The sequence below is a fragment of the Setaria italica genome, chromosome II, assembly GCF_000263155.2.
Source record: "Setaria italica strain Yugu1 chromosome II, Setaria_italica_v2.0, whole genome shotgun sequence".
NCBI classification, from domain to species: Eukaryota; Viridiplantae; Streptophyta; class Magnoliopsida; order Poales; family Poaceae; genus Setaria; species Setaria italica.
The window spans coordinates 47,818,567-47,838,863 of NC_028451.1; the positions used below are offsets into that span (position 1 = coordinate 47,818,567).

Sequence of the window (20,297 nt, forward strand, 5' to 3'; positions counted from 1 at the left end):
TGCCTTTTGATATTCTGTCTGCAACGCCTGTTTTTCGCTTGCTCAGCTTCGTTATTTGGCTATGAAACATCGCATCGAGATTAGACTCTACAATTGAAGGCAAGCCTTCCTCAACCAGCGACGCTATGAGCTGATCAACAGGTTTAAGTATGACCACTGACAGATCACAGGATGATGCATTGCATTTTCAACGTTCAGTTCAGGGGTGTAGCACCTAGTACGAACGAAACCCTGGTACAGATGAAGCGTTTATTATATCGCAGGCCTAACAGCTGGTGGCTACGACGACATGCCCATGCGGGCATGCGGTGCCAGAATGAATACGACAAGACTCACGCGCCACGGTCGAAATGGCGCACAAATGAGATCACCACAACTTGCAGAAGCTCGCACGCCGGGATAGGGATATTCCATTGCCGGCACCGTTGATGCACCCTGCAACTGCATTCGATCAAACCATCCTGCACGGACCCACGTGTGTCCGATTCCAGCTGTTCTTCAACTTTTTGGGCCTTTTTCTTCAGCTCGACGGATTCAGATCGGATCCAGCCTTCAGCAACTGTAGTTCTTTACCACATCGCAGCCGATCCACAAGCTCGACTCAACAGTACAATAGTCTGATTAGATCCACCATCAGAAATATCTTCATCACTTTCACAAATCACAACTACCACTCGATCTCAATTGATGGCCAGAAACTATGGACCAGGTTCATGATGATTTCACATGCCGAGCATTCCAACGGACGTTTGACACAGTAGGGGACCAAACGAAACTCCTGCCTTCTGCAGGCTATGCCGGGCAGATTTGTGCGTCAAGATGCGCCACGACAAAAGCAGACGAGGCCAACTGAATCAAGAATACGTATTCAAGATCAAACAAGTAATTTCTAGTAACAAGAATATTGGAAACAACATACAACTGTCCTAGTTAGTATATGCCTCCGCTGTTTAGCTTCTCCTGAAACCAAATACACTTTATAATTGCTTTTTGTACTCCCTCGCAAGAAACGGAGCAGACACGAGCACAATTAGCTGCAGCTGCACTACTCAAGAATGATCTCGTACACCTCGAATGTGGTATTAGCCTTTGGCAGCTAACGCCTAACAACATAGGCTGAGGGGCACAGTGAATGAGTGGAACTGTTGTACAGACCTGAGCTCGTTGCTGGAAGCAAAGCATGCAAACTCAGGTTTTTCCTCGCTATCTAGTGAAGGCCACACTCCTGGTCTACTTGGTCTATAGTGATGCCTGGGCTAAGCCCTTCCTGCATGTGCTGCTCTGAACCCTGTTTGGCGTACAAATGTTACAATAGCACATATGATGAATGCAGCAAAAATGGCAATGAAATGCTGATTGAAAGCTGAAGCAGCAATTATAACACCAAACAGCACCAGAGGAGATTCTCAGGCAAAACAATTAACATACACCCTATGTGTGGGGCGTGAGCCCTAGCTAATCATGATCTCATGGCAATGACTACCGCTAGACAAACTAATTTTGTCCATTGTGGTGATCCTGTAGTGGACAGGAGCCATGCATGATGCATTACTTCAGTACTGCAACATGTACACTATAGTACAAATCAAAGTACCCATCACATATCATTAGCATTTTTGCAAGAATTTTCCTCAAGTGACTTGTAGTAATAAGAATACCACAACTATTAGCAAGCCTTATGAAAGCTGTGTCAGTGCTAAGGCCATGCATACGCATTGGATAGATGCACAGCAGGCCAACAACTTAATTGACTACCATGCTTCATAGTGGCGTACTGTACAGGATGATGAACTAAGAAATAATTATTGCTACAGAACAAAGGCACATCTTACCTGTGGCTTCAGAGATGGTAGTTGCTGCTGCTGCTGCTGCTGATCTTGTTGCAACATGTAGGATTGCGGCTGAGACAACCTGTAGTATGGCTCCTTGAGTTCAAGTTTTCCTGTAGATGTCTGTAGGATACCATCTTGCTCCACACCCCACATTTTAGCTTCAAGGAAGAATCGAAAGGAGCATAAGAACTGTAGTTTCAAATATAGAAAACTAAAGAGAAATGAAAAAAAAATGAGAAAGTGCCTAACCTGACATTGTCAAATATATTGTGTAGCTTTGAGAACTGTGGGCTACCAGATGAAGGCGCCCGGTTATTTCTTGGCCAGCCATGACATACAATGGCTGTGAAAGCACACATCGCAGTTGGTACCAATGAGTGGTGGGGGAGCCTGGAGCAGTGGTAAGCCACCTTTGCACAGTGCTGCAGTATAGCATAGCATGTTTGAAAAGATGGGAGACAGATTTAAAAGAATAGCTGCAACTCAGAAATACTACTAGTATACAGAGAATTCCAATATAGACTGAGATGTACTGACCTCCCATTGAACAATACATCAAACCAACAAGCAAGGCCATGTACTCTAGTGCCAACAGATGCTACAAAACTCAAAGGAATGTCAATCTCGTAAAGCTCCTCTTCCTGGAAAAAAAGAAAAATAAGCATGTGATATTTTGCAACAAACAAACCAAACTTTCAGAAAATTTACATGTAATTTTGATCTCATCCCCTGGAGCACAATCTTACCTTCATGCTAGTAAAATCAAGTGTATGATAGGTTGGTGGAGAAATCAATAATCTTGGGTCAAATGCATCTACAACAGGCTGCATGAGAATAAAATAAGCATTTAGATTCATCAAGTAAAAAGGAAAAAAACACTCAGATCAACAAGAACCTCTCTAGCACATAACAAGGCAAGGGTAACAGAAGAAAACTCAGAACTGCTCACTATAGCCATAAAACTTCTGTGATAGGTCATGTGTCAGAACTCAGAAATGAACACAATTAATTTCAACTTCAGTAATCAATAGCCATATCTACTCCTCCAATCTTATGCCCATTCTTCCAATTTACAAGCACACATAAAGGCAGTAGAGATTGCGCCCTGCTTCAATGCAAAGTACTTTGGGAGTATAGGAAAAATTATGGTTTTGTAAAATACTTTGGTTACAGAAAACTACTGGGTGTTTGGATGTAACAAACCTTTTAGTGCTAATAAAACCATGGTATTGCTCTTTTTGGACTTTTAGAAACTCCACTCGGACCTCTTTTTTGTAAACCACAGTTTTGCACATCTTTGGCTTATAAAACTACAGTTTTTGATACCATAGTTTTTTAAAACTAAAACATCAAAACAAGCTGGATAGGGAGTAAATATATCTCTTCAAAATTATAGAATGGGGACTGTGAGGTGTAACCTGTGAAAAATATCCCTGGAATGCTGAACCATGTAAAGGTGTAAGATCAACACCAAAAAAGTTGTGCTGCTGCCAAAAGAGAGCCTGCAAGCGCGTGTGCGCGCGCGCACAATCTATTAGACAATGTTGCACGAGAAAGATTTGAGACTAAAAATAAAGACACACGGCAAGAGATAATTACTTCATAACAAGCATGTGTAATCAAATAAGACGGATCTTTTCATGGCAAATCGAATAGTCTTCTAGGAAAGCAAACAAAATGGCAACACTGATAAGAAAATCAATGACTGATAAGCAAAAGTGATACTTTAATACCTAGGGAAGTTTTTTCAATAAGCATGCTTTAATATTAGATAGATACCTAATAGGACACTAAACATCAATGAATACTGGGTTTCAGAATTTAATTATCAAATCCCTGTGGTTAGCTGGTTAGCCTACTAGCCCACAGATCCACCTTAATACTCGCTGTACTTATGTTCAGAATGCCCAGTGATCCAGCACTAGACTTCAGGCCTCAGTCAAGGCATTACCGCTACTTGAATAGCAATGTACCCATTAAGTTGAGCTTTCAGCCCTTCAGAGTCTCATGGATAAGAAAGATTGAGCATGCACCATTGAAGGAGTGATATACCCTCTTATATTTAGTATCAACAAATATCAACAAGTACTCAAGATAGCAAAAACAAACTCCTTGATTGCATTTGCACATGAATGTTTATGACAATATTAATAAAACATCACAAAAGGGATTAGACAACGAGAATGTAAGAAAAACATAGTGATGATTTAGTACCTTGTTTGCCATTTCAACATAAAGGTATTCGTCAGAAAATGGAGCCATGTGAATCCTGGCAATATTCAAGTCATGGAGTAATAATGAGTATTTTTGTGACAAAATCCAAAGAACTATGCATTACTCTGAGCTCAATATTTTAAATGTTATTGGACTGCTTGTAAGAACATTAAACAACTATGTTGAAAAAGAAAAGCACTTAAGCAACCTTCTAAAAGAGCCCTATATGATCTCCTAATTACATTCCAATCCCACCTGAATTTTCAAATGGCATCCTCCCGGTGTGGTTCTATTGGCCTCAGATGACTTCAACTCCACAAGTGCATGCTATCAAACAGAATGACTAGTGTGCCTCTCTAAGTAGAAATAGGCAAAAATAACATGGCCAGACCATGGGCCTGACTACATGGTCTAAAAATACCTCAAAACCTTAGGAAGCAACGCACCAGGAAGTCTGCTACGGTACACACATCTAACTGAACCAATGAAATGCAGAGGTTGGTCCAAGTCTAAGATCATGCTAATATGTACTTTGGTGATTCAGTAACATTTATTGCCGTATGACAAACATAATGTATTGATAATTTATGCACATTATGACATTCACAATCTATGATTAACAGCCACCAAGCGATCTGTTCGGACATTGCACAGGTAGAAAAAACTGAACCCAGAGTAAAGACAAAAATCATGAAAACTGAACCCCAACTGAAAGCAAACAGACAAGTGAATCAAGAATGATTTCAGACTATGCTGATCCCAGAGCAGCAATTTAAATTTAGTATGTAACTCTTGATGGCAAACATACCTTCCTGTTGTTGGAAACATTTTACCATCTGGAGCAAGGAATCTGTCTCTAGCAATAACATAGGACTCCAGCATCCTCTCATTAACCAAAAGGGTTCCTAAAAGCAAGGAATGCAAATCAGTAATCAGTGCAGCCAAAAAAAGAAAGAATCGTGATGTACCATTACTCAAAAAGTTTGAGTTGCCAAAGTCGTAACTGCAAACAAAATTTTCTTCTGCCCAAACCAACAGCTAGACTAAGCCCAGATACTTGATTCATCCAAATTGTTTAATCTTTATAAGCGTGACTGTGCCTGACCACAATCGACAGAACAGAGACCTTTTTTATATACATTAGTGCCTACTTTGCACATTTAGGATTTTGACTTGGAGAACAATTTTCTCCAAGTCATTTTTAGTGTGATAATATTTTAGATCATAGTGTAAATTTAACATAAACTGAATTTGTTTGGTTAAAAAGTGATATACCATAGCTTCTGCGTGTCTGGTGTATTGGCATTTGCCAGTTGGCACAACATCCAGATAACACTTCGCTACTAATTAACTAAAGTAAACTGAAATTTTATCAATATATGTTTAAACAAGCAGATGTTAAGTATACTAAATTGTTTAAAAAGGTATATTGACAAGAAAGCAAATTAGAGCATATTTCCTAAATCAAACGACATAGTGAAAAATTACACATATTAGTTGGTGTAGCTCAGGCATGCAACTCTCTAACAAGACTCAATGAATGGTTTATAAGGCAAGTGATGTCAGTCACCTGTCCTACAAGGTTACCAACTGGTCACTGCTAATACAAAGGGCTCATAAATGAATGATAATTCTAACCCAAAAAGGTTTTCATATTGATATGCTTGTTTTTATAACAGGTTTAGGGTTGAACAATCCCAAAATTTTCTTTACCTAGCCACAAAAACTTATAATACCATAGCATAACAGTAGTCAGTGTACAGCATACTGCAGAAGAAATAGGATTGTAGGATCTGGACACAGGGACAGAAAACTAGCAGGACATTGCAGAAAATAAAGCGAGTGTTCTGAGTCATACCCATAGGTTCAGAAATTAGTATATCAACCTTCTCTGGAAGTTCGACTTCCTCAACCTTGCCTTTGATGACCTATTTAGGAGGGGGGCAAAGTATCAGTTGAGGATCAAAGGTGACCAAAAAGGGAACAGATCCAAGGGATTCAAAACAAACCGTTATCCGTTGACCAAGAGATGGGTTCCCAGAGATTAGCCGTTGAGCATGTTCAGCCATTTCAGATGCCTCAACTGCGTAAACATGTTTGGCACCAGCCTAAATACATACCAAACACAATCTGTCATATCATATCACTATATAAAGGACAGAAGTAGGAGATGAAATGGAAGTTTAAAGCACACCTGGGCAGCAAATAACGAAAGAATACCACTACCAGCTCCAACATCGACCACAACTCGGCCCTCAAAGTCAGATCGGTTTTCCATTACAGCAGCATAGTATGTTCCTGAAGGGAAAGAACACAAACTACCCTATTAATATTTAATCAGAAAGTTGAGTATCATGACATCCTGCGGATTAAGGAATAAAATGAACTGAGCTTCAGTGAAAAAGTTACCTGTCCTCACAAAATCTTGTAACATATTTTGCTGATGTAATAGCTGGCCATAGTAGTGGAAATACATCTTTGCTGACGATGCCTCAATTTTTGTATCAAATTTGCTTTTCGAAGCAATTATTGATCCATTCTCCAATGGCTCACCTGTCATATAAGCACCAATAAGCATTTTTTTTCTCACAAAAAAAGGAAAGGAAAAATTGTTAATTTTGTTGCATCTGTGTGGGATAAGTTACACAATCAGCATATCTGCTCTATTTTATCTTTGTTTTAATGCACTGCAGGTGCAGAGTGTTCATGCAACTTCTCAAAAATAATTTTTTGACATTATGCACAGGCTAATACTATGTTCTGATTGATAGAACGACAGTTGCTCTCTGGAAGATACAAAGCAAAATATGCACATTCTGGAAATGACCAAGAACATAGCTTTTTATCATGAAGGTATAATTAGAGTACGTATGGAGATAAAATTCTTCTGATATTTCATCGGATTGTAGAGTTAGATGAGCATGCAAACCACAGTGCAAGTCAGTATGCCAGTATGTACTCTGAAATTCATTCATGCTCTGGGCAATTGTTTCACGCTTATATGATGTGGATATGGGGAGATACAATCAATGCTATTTACGTGGGTATTAGAATTAAAACTAACATTAAGGTAATGACTCATAAACAATGCAACAAAACGTACTGCTGAAATTATCTGAAACAAGTCATGAAAGGACAAACCAGCTTTTCCACTAATAACTTGTTGTTTCCATCGTTGGAAAGCTAAAGAGAAGGCTTTGCTCTCAGCTTCTGTCCTAAGAACAACCTTAATTGCTCTTGAAAATGACTTCTGCCTCAAAGAATTGGGAGTTAACATGAAGCCATTTAATATGTACTACAAGAAAGTTTTAATGTGCAAGGAAGATAATGATCTTCAAATTCACATATTAACTTTATACATCTAGTCCATGGTAAGGAATTTATGCACAAAGTTGTTAATATGTCAGCAAGTATGGCAGCAGTGTGTTAAATACATGCACCTTTATGTCATGTCGACATATAGTAACCACTTATCAGCAGAGGCGTAGCTCCCCATACAGCAGGGTGAGGCAGCTGCCCCAGCTACCCGGCGGAGTAAAGACCACCCTCCCCTTCTTCCTCGGCGAGATCTTGGCGCGGATCACGGCGACGGCGCGCGTCATTCGTTGGTCAGGGCGTCGAGCGAAGGAAGAAGAAAGGGGAATATGGCTGTATGGGCCACTTGGCCTAGTGAGCCTGTGATGTGTTTACGTAGCCCAACTGTAGAAGGCCGGGTCCAGCCAGTCCTTTGCTTGACGCACACGCACCTCAACTAGAGCCTGCCCGTCACCTGGCCATTCTCTGCTCTATGCTGGCCGTCGGCCACCGGCCAACATCCGCCCCTAGAGTCCTAGCCGAGCTGCCCGGGCATCGGCCACTCCCTAGTGCCCCGACTGATCCAATCTGCTAGCGCAAATCAGAGAGAGATCCATGGAGGGGAAGCGACGGCGTGCAGCAAAAATAGCGGCGACGGTTAACATCTATGGCAGCAGGACCATGGTGAGTTCTGCCCCCAGCTAGAATTCTTGGCGAGCTACGCCTGTGCTTATCAGAGTGCTATTTATGTTGCAATTTAGGAAAGGCAGTGTATATTCAACTAAGCATAGGTCAAATCCTGTGAAGATGGATAAAAAGAAGTGCCAGCGCATGTTTGCCATCCAAACCTGAAGCTACGTTCAACTACATTTAGAAACATCGATCATTTTACATATAGAGGGAGGAGGGGTTTGCCAGCTTCGCTGATTCATCTAGTATTAACTAAGTAGTGATTAGGAGAAAATATGCCCCCCAAAAAAATCTGTGCTCCGGAAACAGAATGCAACGCAATGCAACCTGCTATTCCTGCCAAGCTACACAACTAGTTATTCCCACAAAGTCAGCACAGGCAATCGACCAAACAAAAGCACGAAATTAACATACAAACCGCCGAAGCAACAGAATATCACCTCCTCGACGCCAGCCTTAGCCTCCGACTCGTCGTACACGCACAGCCACTCACTCGGCCCCAGCTTAAATATCTGCAAAACCCAATGGTGTTACGCCCCCAAACGTATGAAAACAGCGCGCACCTCCACAAAACCACGCCCAATCAAGCCAAATTACACCCAGAGGCAGCACACAGCGCCACTACCCTCCCCCGCTTTCCGCCCCAAATCGCATTCGCTGAGATCACTGCGGCTACCTGCGCGTCGAAGAGGTCGATCTCGACCGTGGGCTCCACCTCGGGCTTCCCAGCCTTCACGAGGCTGAGGCGCGGGGCTCCGGTGGCGGCGCCGACGCCGAACGCGGCAGTGGCCCCCTCGTTCGCCGGCGCGGCGGCGGCGGAGACGTCGGAGAAGGTGACGTTCGGGAACAAGTCCGGCGACGCCATTGGGCCCGGCACCCCGGGATCGCAGAGGCCGTCTAGGGTTTGGGGCGGGGGAATGGAGCTGGGGGCTAGGGTTTTGGGGGGAGGCGGGGGCGGGAGGGGCGGAGGGCGAGCTGCTGCTTGTACGCGTGGGTGGACTGGACTGCACACAGTGGCGAGGCCCCCGTACAAGTAAAGCCTTTTTTATGCGGGAGACGACGCGGACACGCCGCCAGCGCCAGAGTTTGCGGCGACTGGGCCCACGAGTCAGTGGGAGGTTTCGCGTGCGAGCTCGTCACTTTCCGCAACCGCGCCACAAGTTTGTTTTTAATCCCCGTCTAAATCGGGTAAATTGTGAACTGGGCTCTCAGGACATTTCTGGGTAGTGCAAGGTCTTTGGCAAGGCTTGGGCGATGGCTTCTCCACCAGCAGAAGCTGAAGTCCCACGCTGAAGTCCCACTAAAGGGTTAAAATGGCTTCAGAAGGAGGTTTCCCGAAATTCGCTCTCTGGAGCTATTTGAGAGAGGGGGAGCTGAAAAACGAGCTCCTCATGGCTTCCTCCCCAACCCGCATCCCCAGCATACCAAAATACCTGGGAAATTGCCACTGCCTCACCTGGACGGCTGGACGCCGCGGCTATCAGTGTGGCCCCGCCCAGCCTCGTCGCCGGCGTGAGGTCCCACGTGCTTGCCGCAGCATGGGCAGTCGGCAGCGGGCGCTGCAGCGTGGGGTGGAGGCGGCCGGTGCTGCGACATGAGGTGGAGACTGCTGGCGCTGGGAGCGAGGTGGAAGCAGCGCAGGGGAGGAGGTGCGTCCGGAAGGCGCTGGCGGAGCGAGGGAAGGAGGCGAGGCGGGGGATCGAGCGAGAGCCAAGCGACGGGGAAAAGGAGGGCAGGAAGTGGTGGAGTGGATAAGGGAGAGAAGGGAAATTAAAAAGAGGAGAAAAAATAAAGAAAGAAAAGAGAAAAATGAAAATAAAAATAAAAAGAATAAGGATATTATAGACATTTTATCGTTTTTATCCATATTACACAGCTAGGGGAAGCCATTTTGCCATATGTTTTTTCATCCAGACGAGTCGAAGTAAAAAAACTACTTCGCTAAAAAAAGCCGTTGAAAGCCCATAACACATGTGGGCCACTTATGGGGTCCGTACTTCTGCTTGGGTAATTTCCTTCCCATTTCGGCCATGCGACAAATGGATGTAGCTGAACAAGGGGTTCGAGGTCTCGTGGCTTGGTGTCTGTAATTCCCCATGCATGTGATTGAGCTATAATCACTGATTCTAAGCACCGGGGAATCTTGGACGAATAAAAAAACGACCTAAACACGCAATATCTTGGAGGAATAAAAAAGCATGCCAAAAACTACGGGTTAATTTGGTAGAGCTCCACTTGTTCGTAATTTTTAGTGGAATCTAATTCTTGGAGAGAAATGATTCAGTGGTTGAAAGTGATTCTCTATGATTTTGTTTATAGAGAAAGATTTTCTGTGCAAGAAATGAATAAAGAGAAACTACTTTTTCTAGCTCCTAACCCCTCAGTTCATCTCAGATAATCACTTCACAGTATTGATAGAGAGTCACTTGTCTCTGAAAATTGTTTAGCAGAGCTCCTTCTAGGTTCAGCCTCTCTTGGAGCTCTGCCAATCAGATCTGTATGTCCAACACGCTGCTCCGCTTTGCTCTATATGTATAATGTATTTTGGTCAGTATACTAATGATTTAAAATAAAAAAAATACGTAACTGAAGATCGCAGCGGATAACTTGTCGTCGTGATTGGATCAACAAACATCTCTCCAACCATCAAGTCTTCATGCCAGCATCTACAACTGTCGTACGTTAAGTTACTATAATACAAAGATAAATAAATTTATACACACCTTTCATTCCATCGCTCCTTTTTATTTTTCTTTCTGAGGATGAGTTTGGTGGTCCACATGTCCTCTGTCTCAGCCGGGTCAGCCGCTAATCATCCAAGTGGTGGAACAGCAGTCCTTGCACAGCTGTAGCGCCTGTAATGTTGAATTGCTGATTGCAGCTCAGAACAACAGCATTGATATCGCTGCAGCTGCAAAATCGTCAAGAAATGCTGCAGCAGGGTCACAACTGAAGTTTTCATACGAACTGGAATCAAGCAGGACGACGTGATGCACAAACGTGCGGACAATGCCACACCATTTGGTTTCAGTTGACGCCTCATTGCTCTATCCATATCTCTTTCCTTTGGGCATCACAGCCATCTAGCAGAGAGGGAGCATGCAGTTAAGCACATCTATTCTTTGAAAAAGAAAGGAGCTGCATCGATTGGTTCATTAAGCAGTCAAAGCGCAGAGATCACCAGATCCATCATCCATGGTGGCAGAATACAACGTGGAGATGTTAGAAAGAGTTGAAGAAGATTGTGATGGCGCGCAACCAATGAGCTGCAGAGGGACGATACGTCGTCTCAAAGATTCAGATTACTGCATTTTGTTTTTTTTAAAAAGATCTTCAGTTCTGCTATGCATGGACGAATGAAAAATCGATGTACTGGCTTCAAAGGGGGGCTTGCATTGCATAGATCAAACCCAAAAATGCCAGGGGACAAAGCCAACACAAAAGAACTAGGAATAATCTCGCATGAGCACCGGCCTCAACACGGATGTGAATGCAGTAACTGTAAGAATCAATTGACTTACATATATGGTCATACATCTCACAATACACAGCGTCATTCTTAGCATAAGAATAGCAACAATTTACAGCAAAATGGTAAACATCAATTCAATTCGTTTTCAGTTCCTCGTACCCATGAGAAGCACCAACAAATAAGCAAAGAAAAAGAACGGCGCGCGAATGGCGGAGCGGCCTAGCTCATCCGCGGCACTGCGTGATGGCGGAGCAGCCGCGGGTGTAGGGGTTGGCCTCCGCGCCGGGTCCGCAGTTGTAGTAGGACGCGCCCCGCTGCGAGCACGGGACGCTGTCCCTGTACAGCGCCAGGTAGCTGATGTACCCCGTCGTCGTCGTGGCGTCGTCGGCGCTCGTCGAGTTGGCGTCGGCGCTCGTGGCGTTCGCGTCGGCGCTCGTGCCGTTGAGGTCGTCCAGCTGCCTCCTGCCGATCATGCCGCCCCGCCCGAACACGTCGTCGTCGCCGCCGATGACCAGCTCCTTGTCGGCCCCGCGCACGTAGGCCGAGGCCGACGCTGCGGCCACGGCGAGCACGGCAACGACGGCGAAGAGCAGCGGGGCGTGCCGTGCCATGGTTGTGCTTTTGTGGACGACGTGCCGGGGGTCTCTTCTTGCTCTGGAGTCGTGAAATTGTGAATTGTGATATGGCCGGCAAGAGCCCGCGGAGGTCAGAGATTTTAAACAGGGGGCGGCGAGCCAAGGGGAGGAATCATTTGGACAGGCCGGCCCTCCAGCTGCCGTTTGACTTTCGAGCTCTCTCTCTTGCAGTTGCTAGGGGATTGGGCTTCCACTAACAATAGGATATATGTTCTCCCAAAAACACAGTTGCACCATCAGGATTATTTTTTTTAAGTTCCAAAGACTAAAGTTTAGTTACTATCGTATCAAAGGTTTAGATACTAATTACAAGTATTAAATATAGCTTAATTATAAAACCAATTGGATAAATGAAGGCTAATTAACGAGACGAATCTATTAAACCTAATTAGTCCATGATTTGATCATGTGATGCTACAGTAAATATGTGCTAATCATGAAGTAATTATGTTTAATAGATTCGTCTTGCGAATTAGTCACGGCTTATGCAATTAGGTTCATAATTAGTTCACATTTAGTCATTCTAATTAATATCCAAACATCCGATGTGACTCGATTAAAAATTAGTTCATGGATCCAAACACCCCCTTGGAACTATCGAGAACAATCTCTAACTGAGAGAGACGTTGGTCGTTTGAGGAGACCTCTTGGAAGGAAAAAATGCCCCCGCATGCACCGCACCCGCTCCGCTCGCCAGCAATGGCACCCCAGCCGGCGCCACCCAAGCTTCTGCGCCGCCCAACCACCCTGTGCAGCATCACCGTCGCATCCTGGACATCCTCCTCCACTGCGAGCAGCCTGCGCACGCCGTGCCTCCTCTCAGATCTAGATCTGCGCAGGTATTTCTCTGAATCCCCACCACCTCCGCCGGCGACCGGAGGCCCGCCGGCCCGTGCTGCGTCCATCGTGCCAGACACACCCGAAGAGGTGCAGCGCACCTACGCAGACGTCGTCAAGGCGCACCACGAGGTGCCTCTGCCACCATAGCCCCAAGGCCACCAAACGACGCGTACCCAGCTTCAATCTACCATTATTGTCTCAGCCAGGAGTAGTTACTATGCCGTGCAAGCCCGGTGACCTCCACGGCAGGCCGGCATATCGCCGGCATAGCTCGGCGTTGTGCCACTGCACCACGCGCCTCCCGCCGCGGGATGCATAGGAGCTGGAGCCAGGTTGGACCTGCGCCCAAGGTCGTCGCCGTTCAAATCGCCAACCACCTGCCCTGCGGCGAGGTACGGCGCATTCAATTCCCGGGTGCCGCCCCACTTCAACCATCGCCAACACCTCCTCGCCGGCCCTGCAAACTTTTCGACAGAAGACCCAGGCAAGTGTTTCATTTGCCTCAACTCCCACCACCATGCGGCGAATTGCAGAGATCCGGTCCGCTGCTTCCGGTGTAGGGCACTCGGGCCACAAGGAGCGCCACTGCAAGCAGCCCCCTCGTGCTGCAACCTGGCGGTGCAGGACGCCTAAGCCAGAGAAGCAAGTCTTGCCGCCGCTGTCGCCGAGCGCCGGCGAGGTGCCGCCGCCTCCTCCACCCCAAGCTGAAGGTGACGTCCTGCTGCAAGTCGGAGACGTGGCTATTTTCCCCCGAGAAGGAGGACTGCGTCATCCCCACCTCCTACGCCATTGATGCTGATCTGCACGAGTGGGAACGCACCGCTCTGGTGTCTTGGGCCATGCGTGCGCCGCCGGGACCGAGGCGGCCGATGTCGCCGCGGCCATCCGCGATGAGTTCCGCCTGCGGCAAGATGAGGTCATCATCACCAACCACCACCAGGAGGCCTTCCTCATCAAGTTCAAGCACAACAAGCAGTGGCGGAGGCAGCCAAGCGCGGCTACGCCAAGAGGCAGGGGGTGGAGATCCACTTCATCAAGTGGCGGAGCCTCAACCATGCGTTGGGCGTGATGTTGCTGTACAGGGTGCGCCTGTGCCTCGACGGTGTTATGGGGCACACCTGGACGGAGGACATCGCCGAGAAGATCATCAGTAAGTCATGCGGCCTCAAGCAAATTGGAACCAACCTCATGCACCCTGCAGAGACAACGACAATTGACTTGTGGGCTTGGACGGCAGATCCGAGTACCATCTCCAAGAAGGTGTGGCTCACCTTCACAAGTTGGGCGAAGGACAAGCAGTTGGCCTCTGTTCTGGTGGCTGTGATGCCGTCGGAGCATTGGTAGCACGGGTGCAAGTACTGCGTGTACGTACAGCTGGATGGGATCCATGATTACACGCGAGCGACGGTGGATCAAGACAGCGCGACCCCAGCCAAGCGCTAGCTTCCCCATGGCACCTTGGGGTGGCTGATGGAGCGGAGGTTCCAAGCCATCTTTTCGAGGCGTTCCCGCATCACCCTCCCCCGCTGTCGCGGTCCTACCAGCTCAGGAGGAGCAAGGGCCAGGACGGCGAGGAACAGGACGAACGCAAGGGCAAGGACAAGGAGGAGCGCAGCCGCCGGGGATACAACAATGATCACCCGGGGGCTGACAAGGGCCACTACCGGAAGAGGCCGGAGGACGACGACGATGATGACCTTGGTGGCTGAGGAAGATCGCGCGACAGGCGTCCCCAGCATGGTTACAACGCCGGGGCGCGCCGCCGGCGCAGGAAAGGAACAGCGCGGCGGCCGCATAGGAGAGCACATCGGCGGCGGTCGGCCAGCGCTGAGCGGCGGCCAGCTCCGGGCCTAGATGTGGCACCGGCACATCGGCTGCGGCCTAGGGTGCTGCCGACGGCACCGCCCTTCTCTCCATCGACGACAGCAACCGTGGCAGGCTGGATCGGCGCCCCTTCATTCATCGGCGGTTCCCGTATCCAGAAGTCCTCACCAGTGCCACCATCCTCGATGAGGAGCTTGGTGGTATGCAGCTGCTAATGGAAGCCTCCGATTTCTCCTCCAGTACGGTAAAATTGAGTATGAATCTCATGCACACCGCCTCAATTGAGAAGATGGAATCAATGAAAATTTATCAATTGAGAAGATGGAATCAATGAAGATTGCCCATCTTGCAGCGAGAAGGAGCAGAAAGAGGCCAAATTGTTAGAGATTATAACCATGTCCTGTTGAAGGACGTTGCACAAAAATGTCAGATGAAGAAAAGGTCGAAACCTGCGTCTGTGATCTTATCTGACTAACATTTGCTAGCTATTCTGAGTTAGTGGGAAAATGCAATTGTCATCCTTTGGAGTGTAGGAGGTCTGATCAATACACAAGGAAAAAAAAACTTTGAACGGACTCAAGGAAAATGATCTTACTTGATGGTTGATTGCTGGTCCATAGGTTCTTCATGCTGTCATTCTAATTTAGCTAATGTTCTGAACTATCTAGTGCGAACAGAAAATCTTTCAACGCCATCTAATGTTCTGAACCTATCTTGTGTGAACAGCAAAGCTTTGGTTAGGAACTACTTGGAGATGTTATTTTGAGAAAGATGTCAGTTTGTGTTATCTGCAATATGCTGTCGGTGTGAGGAAGCTGAGGCACAGGACGATGACGGCTTGCCAGTCTTGTGATTCTTGAAGGGAGAAGAGGCATTGCCTTGCAATTTCTTTTCTTGCTGAATTTTGTTGCTATTGATTGGAGCTTATGCGAGTTAATCTTTTACGAGTTGATCTATGTATCCGTGAGTTGATTCATGACGTAATTTTTATAAACATTCTATTTATGTTCATCGTATTTGCTTGATCTTATTAGTATTAAAGAAGCAACAGAATGTCATACAAGAATCTTATTCATACTTAATCATGGATGGATGCATGTATTAAATAGTATACAGACACACGACCCACTGTAAAAGCTGTCTATTTAACTGTCTGTATGTGATGTGCCAAATATTTGCAGACGGCCGTCTAACTGATGTACATGCTTGTGCCCATAGAACGTCAAGCCTTCCATTAATCAACACGGCACACATCATCCTACTGCCAAAGAAGGAGGGTGCAGAAGGTGTTGCTGATTACCGGCCAATCAGCTTAATCCACTCATTCATCAAGATTAAGACTATGGCTTTGCGGTTAGCACCCCATATGAAGAACCTTATATCACCAACACAGAGCGCTTTCATCGAGAAAAGAAGCATACACGATAACTTCCTAACAGTCCGCAACATGGCTAGACGATTCCACAGGAACAAAATTCCGACGCTCTTCCTAAAGCTCGACATTGCGAAAATTTTCAACTCCGTTAGATGGGATTACCTTCTCACTCTACTGGAACGGCTGGGCTTCCCTCAGAGGTGGCGAGGATGGATTTCTTCTCTACTTTACACCTCCTCTTCATGGGTACTACTGAATTACTGAATGGCATTCCGAACGGACCCATCACTCATGGAAGGGGCCTGCGGCAGGGCGACCCGCTATCTCCGTTGTTATTCGTCATTGCAATTGAGCCTTTAAGGGGATTGCTACAGCTGGCAACTGAACAAGGACTAATTACTAAGCTTCGAGGGAGGAATCTCAACATTCAGGTCTCCATGTACGTTGATGACACAGCAATCTTCATGAACCCGATTAAAGAGGACATCGACACTGTAACCGAGTTGCTTAAAAGTTTTAGCGAAGCATCAGGCCTGAAGACAAATTTTGAGAAATCAAGTATTGTCCCCATAAGATGCACAGGTGTAGACCTTGACCATGTGCTCGGCAGTTTACCGGCAATAAGAACAAACTTCCCAACGAAATACCTTGGTCTCCCACTCGTGCACTTTCAACCGATCATTGACAAGACGGTGGGTAAACTAACTACCTGGAACGCGAGAAACATAGCACCGGCGGGAAGACTCACCCTGGTCAAAACTGTGCTCACCTCACAATCCATCTTTTTGCTTACAGCACTCGACGCCCCTAAAGAAGTTATGGAAGATATTGACAATAATAGAAAACGATTCTTCTGGGCAGGCGCGGCAGCACTAACAAGGGTAAATGCAAAATGAACTGGACAAGATCGGCAAGACCAACCCGGCTTAGGGGTTTAGGCATTCTAAACCTAAAAAAGTTTGCGAGAAGCCTAAGGTTGCGATGGTTATGACAAGAATGGAAGGCACAAGAAAAAACATGAGTAGGCTCGGAAATCCCATGCAACAAAACGGATAAGCTGCTGTTTGCCGCTTCCACAACTTTAACCATAGGTGATGGAGCAAAAATCTCATTCTGGAACGGTGGCTAGGTTCATGGGCAGAGACCGGTAGATATGGCTCCGCATCTCTGCGGAATATCGAAGAAGAAAAACTGCACACTTAGAGACGCCATGACAAACAGGAACTGGATCAAGGACCTCAACATATATCAGCAAAACTTTTCAACAAGACACATCGAGGAGTTCATCCTACTTTGGCAAGCAATGCAAAGCGTCAACCTTATCGAAGGAGCACAGGATGAAGTACTATGGAAGCTTAGTGCGGATGGTAACTACTCAGCAAAATCGGCATACCATGCGCAATTCCTCGGATCAGCCACGACGAATTTTGACGCGCTAATTTGGAAAGCTTGGGCACCCACTTCCTGTAAAATCTTCGGCTGGCTGGCCATCCAGAACAGACTATGGACAGCGGATAGGCTCCAAAGGAGGGCATGGCCAAATCAGATTGGCTGTCCACTGTGTCGCCGGGAAGCAGAATCGGCCAAGCACCTCTTCGTTAATTGTAGGTTCACAAAGAAGATGTGGGAGAGTATTTCGACGTGGCTAGCAATTCCAGAGCTGCACCCAGCGGCCTGGCCATAGGCGGCGAACATAGAGAGGTGGTGGATGGCATTGGTGAGCATCCGGTGTGAATCACACAAGGGCTTGCGATCGATAATTATGCTTGCATCTTGGGTTATTTGGGAGGAACGTAATGCAAGGATCTTCAATCGAAAGGTCAACGACAACTAGAGTCTTCCGCATTTTCATGGAAGACTTGGCATGTTGGATGATGGCAGGAGCGAAGCACATTTCACTTTTAGCTGGTCGAACATAGGACGCGTTTCTATTCGCGAGTGGAGTGTGTATGTATCTTACCCCAAGCGGCCTATAATTATTTTTCCTATCTGGAAATATCTTCTTTTTAATATAATTGGCAGCTTTCATGCCAGTTTGTTTAAAAAAAATTTAGAACTCGCTAACAGGATCTCATTCTCAGTTTAGCTCTGACTTCCTTTGTCTAATCACCTAATAATGTAGTAGTATGCATAAACTTTTGGCCTAAGCATTGGACACCAGATCGTCCATGCATTCATTTGAAAATAGTAAATATATAAGATAAATACTTTCACAAAAAAATGTCACCTTAAACATTGAAGCATCATATAAATAAAGGGACATAAAATTAAACAAAATAAAAGTGGACTAAAATTTCAAGTAAAAGGAGAACAAATAGCAAAAGCCCAATATTCCATAGTAGGGCCCAATGGACCCAAAACTCTAACTGCATTAAGGCCCAGAACAAGGTCTAGGGTTTATAACCCAAACCAATCACGACCACCTGTTCCCTCATCTCTGCTCGTCACGCCGCCGCAGCTCACATCTCGTCTCCCCCTCCCCCGAGGTGTGTTGCGATTCCTGGTCCCCGAATTCTTCCAATTTCGTTTCTTTGGTAATCCGCATCTCAACCTGCATGAGGGCCAGTTTACATCGGGCCTGCTCAAATTCGTATGTTTCTGTCATTTTTTTGCTATAATTTGCTACCGATGTGTATCTGAGAAAATTGTCGTGATTTGCATTGCTTACAATCTACGAGTGTGCCTGTACTATTGACCATGTGCACTATATGATGCTTGGAATGTGTCGTCGAAGAGAGAATGGGGTTTGTCTTGTTCCTGTAAAAACAAAGCAAGTGAGGTAACCAGGTAACCGGTATTTGTTTAGTGGTAGTTCCAATTGGGCGCGGGTAGATTCAGTAGAACTATGCTTTTTGAATTTTAGTTTCGGATTGCAATGAAATGCCATCGATGTGTGTGATGGATGGTTTCATTAGTTTTGGTCTTTACTATTCACTCACACATGATAACTTGCTTATCGTGCTGATTGTTTGCCTGGTGTGCTTTGTCTGAGACTGTGCGGTGGTTCCGTGGTTGGCACTTGGTACTGAGATATTGGGATAGTCCATATGAATTCATAGTTAGACCATCTAGTTCTCTGTTATACAGATCCATTGTAATTAGATCTGTTTCCAATTGGTTGCATCTTTTCTTCTGTGAACATCAGTAGTGCTGCCGTATTCCCCCAATCTCCATCATGCAGAACGAGGAGGGTAAGATGGTGGACCTCTATGTCCCCAGGAAGTGGTATGTGCAGCAATCTTATTTGCGTAAAAGCTTTGTGAAATAGCATGCTATGGGGACACCACACATTCCTGACTCTGCTGGTTTTTGCAGCTCTGCCACAAACAGGATCATCACCGCCAAGGACCATGCTTCGGTCCAGATCAACATTGGGCACTTGGATGAGAATGGGATGTATGATGGCCGCTTCACCACATTTGCTCTCTCTGGATTCGTCCGTGCTCAGGTGCTGTACTCCTGCTGACACTGACAGTAGCTGCATGGTTTTACTTTGTCGATTAGAGTGTTAGACTGTTGGTGTGCTGTTCATCCTGTGCTACCATTCTCATGAATTGGGTGATCATTTGTTGACTGGATCTTATTGTGGTAACTTAGACTATGATTTTGGGCCTGGTGATGTATGCTGAACTTGAGTAGTGCTTCTAAGGTTTTGTTATGAATTTGTTGTTATAACGGTATTACACCAATGCTTGTGTTTATCCCGTGACCCAGTTTTTTCAAGGATGGCCTAAAATGCTGTTGCTAACAGGTCCGTCAAGATGAATATTTGTGAGTTAGTTGCATGGTTAGATAGGGTTTGGCATTAGCATTCTTGCAGTTTGAGCGTGAATGCTTCTGCGATGTTTTCTGAGTTTCTTGTACTGTTTGGTTTTGCAGGGTGATGCTGACAGTTCTTTGGACAGGCTGTGGCAGAAGAAAAGGGCTGAGATCAAGCAGTAGATGAATTTACATGGAAGTTTTTTGCTAGATCTTGAAGTATTTGTAAACCTTGAAGAAATTGTAATGGTTGTTTGTCTAAGTATCTATCGATGGTCAGTGTTGGGTATTGTGAAAGTGTAGGCCTTTGTTGTAGTCCTGGAGAATAACCGTTTAATGCAGAATTACCTATTTACTCCAGA

At 45.9% G+C, this 20,297-nt stretch overlaps 3 protein-coding genes and 1 long non-coding RNA gene across 6 annotated transcripts; 2 read left to right on the forward strand and 2 right to left on the reverse strand.

Annotated features, from left to right (window-relative positions):
- Window positions 1–820: 820 nt before the first annotated feature.
- On the reverse strand, window positions 821–8,992 carry LOC101756432 (probable histone-arginine methyltransferase CARM1). Of its 2 annotated transcripts, none has more exons than XM_004958572.3 (15): window positions 8,707–8,992; window positions 8,471–8,542; window positions 7,188–7,293; window positions 6,456–6,599; window positions 6,241–6,344; window positions 6,056–6,154; window positions 5,905–5,974; window positions 4,855–4,951; window positions 4,047–4,101; window positions 3,251–3,334; window positions 2,579–2,656; window positions 2,370–2,473; window positions 2,082–2,254; window positions 1,833–1,990; window positions 821–1,288 (listed from the first exon to the last, which is right to left on the reverse strand). In XM_004958572.3, the coding sequence occupies exons 1-15, from the start codon at window positions 8,893–8,895 to the stop codon at window positions 1,208–1,210; spliced, it is 1,614 nt and encodes a 537-aa protein (XP_004958629.1). In that variant the 5' UTR covers window positions 8,896–8,992; the 3' UTR covers window positions 821–1,207. The 2 variants fall into 2 exon arrangements, with proteins under 2 accessions (XP_004958629.1, XP_004958628.1); XM_004958571.3 differs by having other exon boundaries at window positions 7,188–7,296.
- A 2,529-nt stretch (window positions 8,993–11,521) lies between these two features.
- Window positions 11,522–12,282, reverse strand: LOC101757123 (protein RALF-like 33). Its single transcript, XM_004958573.3, has one exon. It carries the CDS (start codon window positions 12,111–12,113, stop codon window positions 11,727–11,729), a length of 387 nt encoding a protein of 128 aa, XP_004958630.1. The 5' UTR covers window positions 12,114–12,282; the 3' UTR covers window positions 11,522–11,726.
- Window positions 12,283–12,687: 405 nt separating this feature from the next.
- LOC111256486 lies at window positions 12,688–15,812 on the forward strand. Its single transcript, XR_002676594.1, has 2 exons — window positions 12,688–14,127; window positions 14,215–15,812. It is a non-coding gene; the product is annotated as an uncharacterized LOC111256486 (long non-coding RNA).
- A 2,765-nt stretch (window positions 15,813–18,577) lies between these two features.
- LOC101757507 (40S ribosomal protein S21) lies at window positions 18,578–20,297 on the forward strand. Of its 2 annotated transcripts, none has more exons than XM_004958574.2 (4): window positions 18,578–18,662; window positions 19,322–19,401; window positions 19,492–19,624; window positions 20,056–20,297. In XM_004958574.2, the coding sequence occupies exons 2-4, from the start codon at window positions 19,352–19,354 to the stop codon at window positions 20,116–20,118; spliced, it is 246 nt and encodes an 81-aa protein (XP_004958631.1). In that variant the 5' UTR covers window positions 18,578–18,662; window positions 19,322–19,351; the 3' UTR covers window positions 20,119–20,297. The 2 variants fall into 2 exon arrangements, with proteins under 2 accessions (XP_004958631.1, XP_004958632.1); XM_004958575.2 differs by having other exon boundaries at window positions 18,586–18,662; window positions 19,325–19,401.